Here is a 15,414-nt window from a genome sequence, read left to right as displayed (position 1 = left end):
TATATTAGCAAAATCGGGGCAAATTAACGTTATGCAGTGCTTAATGGGTCCCAATTGTAGGTGACTGATGTGTAAGGCGTTACTGTCATTTATTAATTTTATTGTGGAACACAGTTCATATTCGTCGGTAGGCTGGAAGTAGATGCTAGCGGTAACACTGCTAGCAATTTGTTGTTCCCAAAGTTGCTGTGCGAAGGGGATAGGCAGAAGGAATTGAAGCGTTATTGAAGTGTTGATTAAACCGATTTACAAGGGCGTTACCGCTTAATTCAATACCGAAAGGAAGTATACTGCCTAGAACGCTCGTTTTGGTCCAACGGCCAAGAATATCATTGATTATATTCCATGTCTTTTTAGGGGGCTGCCCTGTGGCAGGTAAGAAAATCTGCTCATAATAATCCCGTTGTGCACGCCTGAGTGCCGAATTTGATTTGTCTGGAAAAAAATTTAAATTATGTTAAAGAAATGCAGAATGTCACTATAAAATGAATGATACATGCAATTTTTACGTTGGATCATTCTCAAGTGTTTTTTGGTTACCCACGGCTTTGTTTTTTTTCGGCGGTTTTATTTGTTTCATAGGAAAATGCTTTTCATATATTTTTAAAAGTTGCTTCATAAATCACTTTGACGTGTGTTATTTCTAAGACAGAAAGCAGTCTTGCTACAGTATCTCACCCTAAATGCGACCAGCCTGCTCTCCATAATATACTGAACAGTGAAAATTTCTATACCATCGTTTATAATGCAGTTTTCATTTCTATACAGTACATAAACAGTAAAGTGATCGCTCAGGTTTGAAACTGTAGTACCAGTGGTGTCAATGTTATCTCGACATTCCTGACTAGAAGGTCAAGACATGACACTGTAGAGCACGTAATGCGAGTTGGTGTAGTATTTACACTTGTGAAAGCAGACGCCGACAATGATGTATGCATTTCCCTGGATGCGTTCCTGTATTCCAGAATATTGATATTGAAATCGCCACCGCATGACACGTAAAAATTATTCATCGAGACAAAATCAAAGAGATATGCATAAAATTCTATGAAACGCCTGCAGTTTCCGCCTGGTGAGTGATAGATGCCCAAAAATACTTAATTATCTCGTATTCTTTGTATTTCATAGGTATTTCATAGGCTTCTGTTGACACGCAGTATTCATGAAGCGAAACACGTTTCTTCTGTTTAGTCACAAAAAGCGCTACACCTTCCCCACGTTCTTCTGGTCGATTGAGAAATAAAGTCGTATCCATATAGCTTCAACTTGCTCCTACCAGTTGTACACCAGGTTTACGATAAAATAATACTAGCCAGTTTAAATGAGATTTTGTCTAAATAAAGTAAGATTTCATCCTTTCTATTCATTGCAGAGCGGATATTGATATGTAAAGCTGATTGGAAAGACGGATGATTGGATTTATTACCGGAAGGTTGCACACAATTTAGGTAGAAGCAATCGTTATCCATTGTGAAAGATATGCTGAAAGGTCCAGCTCACGCTGTAACCTGCGCCTACGCGGTCGGGATCCCCGGCTTCAAAAATAGCCTTCAATGGCCGCTCATTAGGAACGCACACGGGAGGTGCATCGTCAGTGTGCTCGGCATAGATTTTTTCGTTAAGCGACCAGATACACTTCCATTTATATTCATATTTCTTCTTGACGGCAAGAGCTAGAAGATTTTTTAAGGCTCGGCGATGATGCTCGTTCACATAGATAGTGCTTCCAGTGGTCAGTCCGACCCAATCATTTGTGAGACGGCCTCTCTTTGCTTTCTTTAGAATAATGTCTCGCATTGCGTGTGATTCAAACTGGACGATGATGTTACTTTTGCCGGTACTTCGACTCGGCACTCGACCACAGGCCACGATATAGCCTTCCATTATTGACTCACTTATGGCATTGCCAACGCTAGACGCTATATTTATGAGAGATTAATCATCTTGTTTCAGCACTCCTTGAATTTCTAGATTTGCCTTCCTCGAGAACTGCTCCGCGAGAACAAGTGGGATTTCGAAGTCCTGGCCTTTTGCCTACAGCACGAACCACCACATTCTCACTTTTAAGAATCCAGCTATCGGCAACCACATTGCCCGGTTTCTTGTGCTCCTCGATTGAACTAAAGGGAAACTCAAACCTTTGCGCCATATTCCTCGATTCGTATATTGAGCTTGTGGATTTTATTCTGCAAATCCCATTCAAAGGAATCACGGGAAGCTTTGATTTCTTGTTTCATCTCTTTTTCTGGCTTGAATAGGTCTGCCTTCATTGAGTCTACTTATATCTTTTGCCACTTTCCAGTACAGACAGACAAACACGATTCAATTCTGAATACACTATTTGGCAGTGGCGATGAAGTTTCCAGATGCAAGACTCAAATAAATAGTTAATACAATGTAAACATTAACCTGATTCAATGCATTCGCTAACATTATTATAGAAATGTTTCGAAGTACCCCTTTAGAGGAATAATAATAATATTTGGGGTTTTACGTGCCAAAACCACTTTCTGATTATGAGGCACGCCGTAGTGGAGGACTCCGGGAATTTCGACCACCTGGGGTTCTTTAACGTGCACCTAAATCTAAGCACACGGGTGTTTTCGCATTTCGCCCCCATCGAAATGCGGCCGCCGTGGCCGGGATTCGATCCCGCGACCTCGTGCTCAGCAGCCCAACACCATAGCCACTGAGCAACCACGGCGGGTCCTTTAGAGGAATAGTATACATTTTTCGTGCTAGAGCGTCAGTCGTTCATATTTATCATTGCTTCGTTTCCGTGTGGAGTAGGGGCTTGCAAATTCATTTCCTGGCAACGAGCTTAGCGAACAATGATGATGAAAAAAACAAGATAGTAGACCATTCAGATTTCAGTGAAACAGATTCGTTTATAAGTACAAGATAAGTGCTGTAATAAAAAAAAAATCCTAGAAACAGCCTTCGGCCACTGAATTATGGGAAACCAACTCACAACAGAAGCATCGAAACGCTACGTATACTGTGAATTGATTAGGTTTTAGTAATGTTGTGCTGATACCGTATTATTTAAGCCATGATTCAGGTCAACAAGAATCGTATATATCTGGTGGGTCTAAGCTACTCGTGAACTGCAGAATAAAACGTTAATAGGTGCCGAAAAGAATGACAACCATTCCACTCTTATGATGATGGAATGGCAGTGAAAGCTAACGACAGTCAAAGCTATCAAAAGAAAAGCAAATTGCTTTCGCTGCCATTCCATCTTCACGGAGTGGAATGGTTGTCATTTTTCGCGGTGCTGCTCTGGCGTGGTTGCTCGTTCGGAGGCGCCCGGGCTCGCGACTGTCGTTTTCGTTCAGCATCGCGAGGACGTTATTCAGTGCTGGTCGTTTCGCGCAGGCGCCGTTTACATTCTCGTTGTTGTTCCCTCCGGCGCTCCTCGTACGCATGTTGTTGTACCGATGTACAAACTATACGTTTCGGCCCAATTGATGACACAGCTGTTTTTAGCGCCGATAGCTCTCCTGCGTGTATATCACAATAACCTTGACGTCCAGCTATTTGTTCATGACGAGCATTCGAATCGGTTCCGCATTTTGACATCTGCGCCGCGGCACTGCACCTTTATGGGTTTGTTTGAAATCACTAAGTTCCTTTCTCTTGCCGGACGCCAAAGAAACTACGGAAACTTAGTCACATGCAGCTTTCGCTGTAAAATTTGCATCTAAATAATATCCAAGACGTTTTTTTTGTGCTAAGTAAATTTGATGAAGTTTAGTGACCATCGTTGTACGTCATACTAGTTGGCAATACTGTAAACTGGAGCTAATGAGCCATTGATAGAGGATAAGGTTGATTCTTTTTCGAAAGCAGTATCGAAGCTCATGAATTACAGCTGTCAATGGAGCAACTTTTTGCTGGACATGGGTTACATGCAAATCTCAACTCACATTCGCCGAAAGAATTGTGCCCATGTATTTAAAATGCTCAACAATTTCTATGTGGCGAGCCCTCAGTACTATGCCTTGATGACATGCAATTATTTTATTATTTGAACCTAATATAACAGCTTTTGTTTTATGTTGGGTAAGACGCATATCAGATACTGTTGACTGTGTCTCGAGCGTTTTCTTTGTGCTAGAACAAATTGTTAAAAGCCTTGAATATCATGCCTTGAAAAAAATGTACCATCAGCATATTTAATGTATTTGGCTTCGCCGTTCTTATTTAATGTATTATTAAGTGGAGTGCCTCAGGGCACTCCACATAGCAAAAGTTTCCCACCGGAATATGAGCTGGTTATCTGTGCGACATATTGCATGTTTGATAAACATGAGAGAAGAAGCCTTCAGGCCTGTCCACGCGGGTGTCCGGTTGTAATGAGGCACAGCTGTTCTTAAGGAGCATTTGCATTCGCATTTAAGAATTGCGTACATATCAATGCAATTTGTTTAAAAATATTCGAACAAGTAATTAAACGAAATACCTTGGAAAATCAATCGTTGTAGCAAGAGCGGGCGCCTTATTTTAAAATTGTACAAGTATACACACTTTTTGCTACAGCAGCGCCAGTTCAGCTGAATTATTTTTTTCCGAAAACCAATCTGATAAGGTGTAAGGAAATTATAATTAGCACTGGTATCTGAGAATGGACTATGCAGAATTTTCTGAAAACTTTTTTGAACACAGGGAAGATTAACAATGGTGCAGACTTGCCCAAATTATTTTGGTCTAACACTGGCTGCAACCAAAATTAGTAGCGGGTGTCCGGTTGTAATGAGGCACAGCTGTTCTTAAGGAGCATTTGCATTCGCATTTAAGAATTGCGTACATAATCATAAATTGCTTAAAGTCGCAGATGAGCTTTTCACCTGATCCATTTGGCTATGAATTATGCGAAGCCCAACGTGGTATCGTAACACCACCGGAACCTCCCCATTCCTGAATCCTCTAGCTTAATGTTGTGTCGATTGTAGCAGCTGACAACTTTCAGTTTTGAAAATATTGCTATGTCAATCAAAGCCATAAAGCTGCTTGTGGCTTCTCCTTCAGCACGTACTAGTGCCATACTGGCGCACTGATCTAGCGCAACCAGAAGACAATGTGTCTTGCGGATGCCAGGACTCTTTTTTCAGTTTGCATATACCCACCCTTGACTTCAAAGGGTTCCTCTGAACGACTCAGTAAGATCTGCTCATCGGGTTGAGGCGAATATTTGACTTTAGCTTGACAAGTGGCACGACTTAACATAGTCCTTAAAGCCCGTTTTCATGTTTTTTATGTCAACTGCTTAAGATTGTGTTGTGGGAAGCAGCGTTAAAAGGCAGCTGCCGTAGCCAAAGCTTATATAGGCCAGCCAGACAAGGTGCAGAGGCATCTCCGAAGCAGCCGACACCGAGACTACTCAAGTTGAGCGCGGTAGCGTGTTTCATTCTCGCGCTACCTGCACGTGAGTCCATCGTCTTTGTCGCCTTTTTTGGAGGCGATAGTCCTACCGCTACCGGGCGCCCTCCTTGTGCACAGTGCGATTGAAAGAAAGGCCAATGATAAATTGCACGTAAAGTGTGCTGATGATGTCGTCATTGGTAGTGTCGGGTTCACGCAATACGAGAGATATGTATCAGGCAGCGCCGGCAGCGTAGGTTGTGAGCTAGGCGCAGCCATAGTTATACCGTAGGGGAGAATCGCGACCTGCCGCAGAATCTCGTAGAGGCCCGGGCATGTAGAATGTAGAGGGCAGAACTCGAAAAGTAGATTGTCTGGTAATTCGGGACTTGCGTGGAGGTAGTGCAGCTGATGGCTACGAATGTTGACACGTTGAAGTGATTTTCGAGCTGAAGAAACCAGATCGCACAGAGCTGCTCCTGCTAAACTTTGGTAGGCCATGCATCGGCAAGAGGTCTGAGCAGAAAACATTGGAAGGCTCGCCTGCTGCTGCCTGCGGTGAAATCTCCAATGACGATAGCATCAGGGTTGCAGTGGTCGCTGAATGCATCGCGTAGGTGGTGCTTGTGGCGTCACCGTGCCTGCAAAAGTGAAATTTACGTCTACTGTAGCCGGTAGGAGAGCCTCTGTATCGGTGATGTGTGAGGTGCCCCCGAAGGGAAAGCAGACAGTTTGCGGGACCGTCCAAGGAAGCAGCATGGCAGGCCGCAGAATAGCTGAAAGCAGCTACGTATGGCCCAGTGAATTCCTTGGAAAGAGTCGTCGCGGAGCTGCCTTTGAGCTCGGTAGGAAGCTCACAAACCGTGTAGAGTTTTACGCTTGGGCCGGCGCGTGCCGAGGATAGGCACGAGTGGACGCAGGCGATAAGGGACGACGAGACGCGGAATGAAACGACGGTTCAAATAGCGAAAGTGGTTGTGCGTGAGCGCTCGAGGTGACATAGTGAGAAGGTACGGCTGCCCGCAAGTCCTCGTAAATTTTGGTCCCCGGGGATGGCAGCCGGAGCCTGGAACGCAACCGGAGCCCGAAGCTGAGAAGGAAGTGGCTGTCCTGCTAGATGAACCGTATGTCCGGCGTGTCGATGTAGAATTGCCGGACACCCTACCACCATCGGACGTCTGCCGAAGAGCGTGACGCCACGCCACTCGCTTTGGTAGAGGCAGTGTGCTGTCACTGGCATGGCTGGGCTTGGTCGTTCGGGTCACCAATTTGTGAGTTGGCCATGGCACGGCTAGGCTCGGTCTTCCGGGTCACCAATTTGTGGGAGGTGGCGCGAATAGGTAGCCGCTGTAGCCGCTCTTTATTTAGGCCGACCAGCCATAGTGCAGCAAGATCGCGTGAGTGACCGCTACCGCGGTCATTCAAGTCGACTGTACCAGCGTGTTCCATTCTCATAGTCTCACCGCTACAAGACGTTATACGTTCGCGAGAAGGCTTCATGGTGACCACATTCTGGGCTATCGTGGCATAAGTGAAGCATGTTTGGAATTAGTTTCTCTTGTACAGTGACGTTCTGGTACAGTGATGAAGTACAAATGTTCATGTCCTCCCAATATTGTAAGTTTGCCGTTCCAAATGCGACCTCAACTGCCAACCGTGACCGAGCATCGGCGTCTGAAAGATGACCACCCGCTCGGTGGAACATAGCTAAGCCATATTCCTAGAACTCATTCATCCATCGGGCCAGCTTCCCTCCGGGCTCTGACATATTCATAAGATAGTCAGTGCTTCATGGTCTGTGTATAAATCTGACTTCCTACCGTCAACGCATGATCAGAAGTAACGCACAGGCATTGGAACGGCCAGAGCCTCTTTCTCATTTCTTCAATCATTGAGTTTTGTATTGTTGAATGTATAGATGTAGTGTCCTATAACCCGCAGCTCTAGCTCTAAGATTGGACGACAAAGCGGGTGTGTTTGGCACAGAAATGCGACTATACTATGAACAAAAGGGTATGTGTTAAACTCAGGGTAAACTGCACTCTGGCAAAGTGAGAGCAGGGTCAAACGATGTGCGATGCAGAATCTCTTCAAAGGCCATTTCGCATTCTAGGTCCAAGCAAAAGGTGAACTTTCTTAGCGAGCTCCATCAAAAACTGATCATCTTCAAAAAATTTTCAATTAAGCTCTGCGAGTGACCTGCCAGTTTGTGCAAAACCCTGAAGGAGTTAAGAACATGCGTCTTCGTAAGTTTTGTGATCCCTTGCGTGGACTTCTGTTTGGTGCTCGTGGTAGCTCCGTCAAATACCCTTACAAGAACAACCAAACCTGACTAAAACAATTCGCTTTTCTTCTCACCTATCACAATATCTGTGTAACTGAGTGTTTGCTAAACTTTCGCCAGGTGTTCAGAGTATTCCTGTTCTGACCGTGAGTAGATTAGAATGTTATCAATGTAAATGCTGCCGAAGAGTACCAAGTTTGGCTTCAGAACTCTGTTCACCAACTTCTTAAACCAGGCTGAAGAATTTTTCCAGACAGTGGGGTGGCTCCTACTCATATACATCTAGCGGTTTGATAAACGTCAATAACTTCTTGGTCCCTTCTTCTAGAGGAACTTGCAAAAGGTCCTTGAAAAATTTCAGACTTAAAAAAGCTTTCAGCCTTAGGTTTCGTGTATTATTGTGTTTATGCAGCACTGGATATGGGAATAGGTAAATTTCATGGTTTATCTGCCTGTAACCAGTGCTGAGACAAAATGTTCCTTCCTCCTAACGTCCAATTCTTATTGGAAAAGGAACAGGAGATGTAGATGGGCGTTTAGCACCAGCATCAAACTTCTGTAACTCTCCTTTCAGCCAGAGCTTCTTTTCACTCGACATGCTATAAGCCTTCGCCTTCGCTATAATATTTCGGAGATCTGAAGGTACTGAAGCATTGACACCGCTTTTGAGTAGCTTTTGATGCAAAGTAGCTCTGTGTGCACTTATGTGGCGTCCACGGTGCAATCGGTTTGCGCATGTTCGAGCCAATGACTAGAGGAATGCACTCAGTGGTCAATTTCCATTGTGACTTGTCCAGCTAGACACAGTTCTCGCATATACAACAGATTTGTATATGCAAGTTCTTTACGAGTTCTCAATACAACGGAGTTCTTGCGTGACCGGACGGAATAAGATGAGTTGACATTTAACCCTGCCAAGGGCCAATGCTTTTAAGACCTCTTGCCCTGGCACGCAATGAGTACGTTTGCCAATTCATTTCGCGCTTGCTTCAATCCACCGTATTCGTACAGAATCAAACAAGAATATTTTATGATATTCAGCTCGGTGATCGAGTTCTTGGCGATCGCCGACGACTGACGCTCTGCTTTGGACGATAGATTTTACGTTCGTTCAGTAACCTTGCTCGGAAACTTGAATGCGTTTGGCACACTTGGTGAGGAAAACTGTTTCCTGTAATAAGAACGAGGGGTCTTCACCTATTCGTTCAGTCGGTTTTCTTTTCTCCTGCTTCGTGACGTCTTCCGCAGACACTCAAGGGTTGCCGTGAACCGGCTGTTCGTGAACCAATAACTACTTTTAATTATGCGGCACGTCCTCAAGCATTTGTGGTTCTCCAAGTTGAACATGGCGCTGCAGAAATTTACGAAGTCCCAGTATGATGAGGGCATAAGTGGGGAGTCGGTCACCGCAAAATTCACTGAATGTAGCACTCTCCGATTCTCAAAAAGGTAGTGAAGAACAAGCCCGAAACAATTTTCGAAAGATCGTCGGGAGCGGCCCACGTATGTGGAGTGCTTAACTCCTGCCTCGCCTCCGCCACGGCTCAGCCCTGCATTGCACTATCATCGGGATCAGCCCACGTATGCGCAATGCTTAACGCCTGCTTCACCTTCGGCGTGGGTCGGCCCGACATTGCACTATCTTCGGTATCAGCCCACGTATGTGGAGTGCTTAACGCCTGCTTCACCTCCGCTGTGGGTCGGCCCGGCAATGCAATAACTTCGGAATAGGCTCAGGTATGGGGACTGCTTAACGCCTGCTTCACCTTCACCGCGGGTCCGGCCGGCATTGCACCATCTTCAGGATAGGCCCGCGTATGGGGAGTGCTTAACGCCTGCTTGACCTCCGCCGCGGGTCGGCCCGGCATTGCACTATCTTCGGGAGCAGCCTGCGTAGGGGTTGTGCTTAACGCCGGATTCAGCTCCGCCGTGGCTCTGCCCGGCATTGCACCAGCCTCGGTAGCTGCCTGCGTATGGGTAGTGTGCTTAACGCCTGCTTCCGCTCCGCCGCGGGTCGGTCTGCCATTGCACTATCTTCGGGATAGGCCCGCGTATGGATTGTGCTTAACGCCTGCTTCACCTCCGCCACGGCTCGGGCCGGCATTACACTATCTTCGGGAGCAGCCTTTGTAGGGGGAGTGCTTAGCGCCTGCTTCAGCTCCGCCGCGGGTCCACCGGGATCGGCCCACGTATGTGGAATTTTTTTGCTTTCCATGCCAAGGACACGAAAATTTCCTTGGACGGTAAAAGTATACAGCTTTGCTGTAAAAGAAAACTGATCACGATCCTTAGTGCAAGTACCGCACATCTTAGACAAAAATATAGAGCAAGCCTCTGAATAAATGAAACCTGAAAAAAGCGGCCTCTCTTTAGGCACGATGGGCTGATAGCCCGGAACACATTATTGTCATTGTAATGCAGCTCTGCTACCGATGGTTCAACAATGGCAATGAACGATTAGCTAGATCAACGCGAGCACTATTTTGAGGCATCTTTGCCACTACATTTCTTCGTAATGCGGACCTCAACTACTAACCTATAAAAAGCGTCATAAACGCCACGGCAGCCAGCCCAGAATACAATATGGCGCATCGTCCTTTTTGGTGGTCGTTGTCTTTATTGTCGCTTCTTGAATATGTGTTACTTAACAACGGCAAAGAGCAAAGTGCCTAGATCGTGGCTTACTCATCTTAATTTAGCTCTTTTAGGTCCTCGCTGCGCGGTTGACATTGCTTTAAAACTTCAGAATTTTTTCGTTGGTACTTTGTTTTTTAGTGGGTTTTTTTGTCCTTGTGTACACCTACATTCTTAAACAAAATTACCCCCTTTCGCCACACAATATTTATCATCTGTCTTGTCCGCATTTCCTTTCTTTACCGCGGCGAGCCCTGTACTTCCAAGTCACGAACGGCATTCCCGTTATCAGCATGACAGAGCATTCTCGCCAGGAAAGTAGCGAGCGCAGCGTTTTCAAGGAAGGAAACGTAAGCAGGACAGATGACGATTACTGTAGTGTGGTAAATATACACCCCAAAGGGTGTACGGTTGCTTAAGTGTGTAGAGCTTATCTGTGGTAGTTTCGTGTTCAGTGGGGCTTTTTTCTTACAGAAATATTTACCGGTATCCTGCAAATATTTACCGCTATGGAAATTAGTAAACATTGCTTTTGTGTACTTGGTGATGAAACGAATGGCGTTGTTATCCTTTTCTCAAAGAAGTAGCTAGCAGGCGAAATGAACTGTCACACTTTCTTTACTCCATAATGCACCACCAATGCATGGTGTTCGTTAACATTACTTTTTTTTAAAGCAGGCAATCACTAGTTTTGCTAGCCTGCCTGTCAAAAACTTTCGTTTTCATTTTTTGCCTGACTGAATATTTTTTGCGTCCTTCCATATTATCCTAAAAGCACCGCTGTGAAGACTTTCGGCGAACTTGACATCAAGCGTATCTGCGCCAAGTATGAGCCCAAGAAGCTTTCTCACACCTGGAAGAGAGCCTTCGAAGGTAAGTAGGCAAGCTTGGATCGTGAAAAAAAGTGGTGCAGAACGTGCAGTCAGTCTGCGCCGCATTTGCACATTTTGTTATTGCAATATTTATTTCCACACACTGCAAAGACGGATTCACACGGGATGTTTTCCTAGAGTATACAGAATATTTAAAGGTCCTATACGACAGGTGGCTCAAATGTAACCTCTGAGCTGCATTACTCAATGAGGGCATTATATTTGACATTACGATGTTTGGCATTACTGGTCCGACAAACAGAAATGCGCAATTGCTTAATTAACAAAGATTCTCCAAATAACTTGAATTATTTACCAGCCATGCTATGGCAGTAGCTTTGGCGTTGCGCCGCTAAGCTCAAAGTCAGGGGATCGAAAGCCCGTCCCGGCAGCCGAATCTCCACGAGGGCGAAATGCAAGAACCGCCGTGCACTAGGCATTGGGCAAAGAGCCCCAGACGGTGACAACTGATAAGGACACCACTCATTCGACGCGGCTCATAATGAAATCATGATTTGGCTTGTAAAATGGAATAATTTATTTTACTTTTATTTAATAATTTCTCCGGAGATGATTCCATTTTACGAATTGTGGTCAGTCAGATTGCAACGTGTAACAACTTAGAAAGATTTTTTAGGATGGCGTCAGTGCGGCGACATTTGTTTCAAAGACATGCGACGAAAACATCGGCCTTTCAGTTATTTTCGTGTTTCAATGCATGAAACGGTGCTTTGTTAAATAACGTAAGTGGAAGAATAGTTCATGTTTACCGCCAGTTTCATGGCGCATATCTCTAAGCAGATGTCACCCATCGTTTTAAGCGAATGTGCCTTGTAAGTTTACCGACTACAATTCGTAAATCCCTATATTTGTCGCAACGTGATTATAAAGAAATAATTGGTGATGTTTTATTAGGTCAATAAAGCAATTAAAATTAGTCGATTGAGTAATTTCCGCCGCCTGAAGTAATGCAGTTCAATGACTACAATAATTCTATTTGCGACTAGTAATTTTTGAAAGCTATGTATTTTGTAAGAAAAGAAGATTGCCCGATACGGCGGTCACTTGCATGTAGCTTTGCTTTAAGTCACGCGTTAATCTCGTCATTGCAAATAAGATTGACGAGAATTGCAAGACGAAATATTTTGGTGTAGCACTTATTTGTTCAGATTGAGGCGTGGTGCGCTCCAGTTATTTTTTTTAGATAAAGATTAGCCGTAGTACTGCATCTATTCAAGAGACAGACGCAGAGTGTTACCGGTTACCGAACACAAGTGCTTGCAAATAATGATTGTCAAAATTGACAGAAGTGCGAGTAATTTTGCCGTGCCTCTCTAGAATAGGTTGATCTATTTCTATTACATTTTATATTCGCAAGTGAATTTTTTCGATGAAACGAGCAAGTGTTATCAACTTCTAAAGATGATATGACCAATGGCCTCCACAATAACATGGATTTAATCCAAGAATAACTACCCGCCCCTTATTTTGGCATTAAAAACTTTCCACTCCACTAGTTTTTTCAATTTGTGCGTTTGAATTACAAATAAGTTCAGTTTTTTCCTTCGATCTTGTGAACCCCATTGCTTTCGGTCATTTATGCACACAAAATTACGAACACATGAAATGCGCTTATGAAGCCATTCATGAATCGTACAGCACATTTGAGGTCCATTAGTAATTTTTCAAGTTGCATTACAGAATGAACGCGTTATCAATGTGAGTGATATGGCTCACCCTAACCTCTCTTATATGTCAATAGGTCAAGCTACAAACACACACGCACACAAAACAAGCACCAACTCTATAACGCAGCAATAAAAAGCAGTGTCGCAGTTCCGTAAACTGCAACCAATAACACATCTGAGGCAGGCAATATTGCTGCATTATACACTGCCCTTAAATGCACCGCTAATTTTAGACAACGTTTGCGAAACCCATGAAAAAAATCCTACTTGAAGTTATATGAAAATAATCACATTTCTCTGCTTTATACGCCCTAACGATTCTACCTTACACAGTTGCGATATCAGTTTTGGTTGGCCAGTTATAGGTTTTTTAACGTCAAGGTTCGATTTATTTAAATATACGGAATGCGGGGAACTTTGTAATTATTACAAGCCCTAAATAAACTTTCTTACATTAGGTCGCTATAAATGTATTTCATCTCTCTAGTACAACAAACTTTATTTCAATTTCCGCAGTTTTCTCATGAAACCATTTCCGCGTATTACAGACATCCCGATGGGTCGTTTCGGGGTTTGCCTCAAGCTGAAGCTACCTGAAAGAATGACGAAGAAAAAACACAGTAGAGCGGGCTTGGAATGTTTGTAGCATGCACTGCCACAGTATTACACCACTAAAATTACAAGTACATTTGTTAGTTGGATCGTACTGATGGCTGCACAGGTCTGCAATGAAGAAGGCTGTTTATAGCGCCTATGTTATGGTACACATTTTTGAAATTGTGAATACTATACTATTAGGCGCTGCCAGCTTAGTCGATGACGGACGTTTACGTCATTGCAGACTACTACTGGGCATCATCCAGCACGGCTCGACCTGCTACGGCTCTGCTTGTTGTTTGCCTGCTGGCTCATGGAGTGCAGCGACTCAAGTAATTCCGCAGACAAGCTCACCTGTCCCGGCGTTGGCTGAAGTGGGATTCACTGTGCGAGCACTCCTGGCTTATTTAGGCTTCATCTTCCGGTGAACCCCTGCAAGACTCTGCTCGGCAGCTCTACGTGGTGCTAATGCCCCGGCAAAAACAGCCATCAGTTCTGAGCACTTACATGGACAGAAACAGCTGTTCTCTTTAATTGAGGTGTCCTCTGTCGTCTTAGACATAAAGGTCTGGAACAAATGACTGGTTGTCATTTTTATGCTAATAAAAAAACATTCTTTTAGCTGTCTAAAGCAGTCCATTGAAAAATGCGCAAGTCGGAGTGTTTATTGCTCTGCCCAGTGAGAACGTTTATAATATTTTTAACTCAATCCCTTCAACTTATTTCGTCAGTAATAGCCTCCCATATTTACTACCATATGTCAGCGTGCGCGATTTCTATTTAATGGAACCGATAATTTTTGTCTGAAATGGCTTAGGCAAACGAATTAAGAATTTGAAAGTGCATTTGTTTGCAGGGGAAGATAGTAAAAGTCCGAAGTGTTTTAAAAACACTAAAACGTTCTCATCTGTAATTCTGTCTTAAGCTGTTGTCACAGTCCCTGGATTCCTGAGTACTTCCGGATAACTAGAACGTTGGGAAGGAGGTTGTTCCCCTACACAAGCCTGGTAATGCTCATGATCCTAACAGCTACAGGCCAATATCATTAACCAGCATACCCTGCAAATTAATGGAGCAAGTAATTTGCAGTATTCTCGTCCATTTTCTCGAATAAGATTCCTCTTTTTAAATTAGTTAGCATGGCTATAGCAAACTACTAATGCGAAACCCAGTGTTTTCTTTATAATCACATGCAGTTGGTAACCGCTAACAATGACAAATCACCTTCCGACAAGACGACATCTGGCCTGCTGCAAGCTTCGGTATCGGGACCACTAGTGTTTGTCATCTACGCTACCAACCTTCCCAGCAATATTTCCTCCTAAGAGAAACTTTTGGAGAATCACTGCGTTATCCTTCTGAGATAAGAAACCACTCTAACCACCTTACGCTTCAAGCTGAACTAAGTCTGCTTGGTGCGATTCTTGGTTAAGGAAACTTAACTTCATCAAATATAGATCGATTGGAATTTTGCTTCACACTTCTAACATTGAGAGAGAGATTCTCACATGCACTTTCTTGATAACGCCAGCTTGACGCAAGTCAACGCTTGCAAATACCTCGGCGTGAATATTTCTGGCAATCTTTCCTGGCCGGCTGACTTATATTGATCTTGTATTTAGTAATGCTTAATGTGTTTTTGGCTATACTCTGTGGAATTTCTCCCTCGCAGCCTCTAATCTTGAGCTACTGTTATATAAAACAGTCGTACAATCTAAACTTGCTTATGCGTCGTCTATTTCGTACACACCAATTAACACGTTCATTTTTAACCTAGAAGCGATTCAATATTGCCCTCCTGGATTACCTCATGTATCTATTTTTGCACTGCTAGCGTTGGTCACATGAAAGTAAATCTTGACCTCTCTAACCTTTCACAGCGCCACAAAGTCTCACGTCCTTGCCTTTTGCATAAAGTTTGTTACTTTATCCCCACCTCCGTGACCGCTTTTTTTTGCCTCCTCCATATACGTCA

General features: G+C 44.0%; 1 protein-coding gene across 3 annotated transcripts in view; it reads left to right on the top strand.

Annotated features, from left to right (window-relative positions):
• LOC135906583 (UPF0462 protein C4orf33 homolog) overlaps nucleotides 1–14,064 on the top strand; it is a 182,605-nt gene extending 168,541 nt beyond the window's left edge. For all 3 annotated transcript variants that reach the window (XM_070539502.1, XM_070539501.1, XM_065438041.2), the window contains 2 exons: nucleotides 11,058–11,155; nucleotides 13,684–14,064. In XM_070539502.1, the coding sequence (XP_070395603.1) occupies nucleotides 11,058–11,155; nucleotides 13,684–13,775 (190 nt within the window). In that variant the 3' untranslated portion in view covers nucleotides 13,776–14,064. The remainder of the gene's footprint in view (nucleotides 1–11,057; nucleotides 11,156–13,683) is intronic.
• Nucleotides 14,065–15,414: the final 1,350 nt, after the last annotated feature.

The sequence above is a fragment of the Dermacentor albipictus genome, chromosome 5, assembly GCF_038994185.2.
Source record: "Dermacentor albipictus isolate Rhodes 1998 colony chromosome 5, USDA_Dalb.pri_finalv2, whole genome shotgun sequence".
Classification (NCBI taxonomy): domain Eukaryota; kingdom Metazoa; phylum Arthropoda; class Arachnida; order Ixodida; family Ixodidae; genus Dermacentor; species Dermacentor albipictus.
Note: the sequence above shows the minus strand (reverse complement) of the source record. Positions and strands in the feature narration are given on the sequence as shown.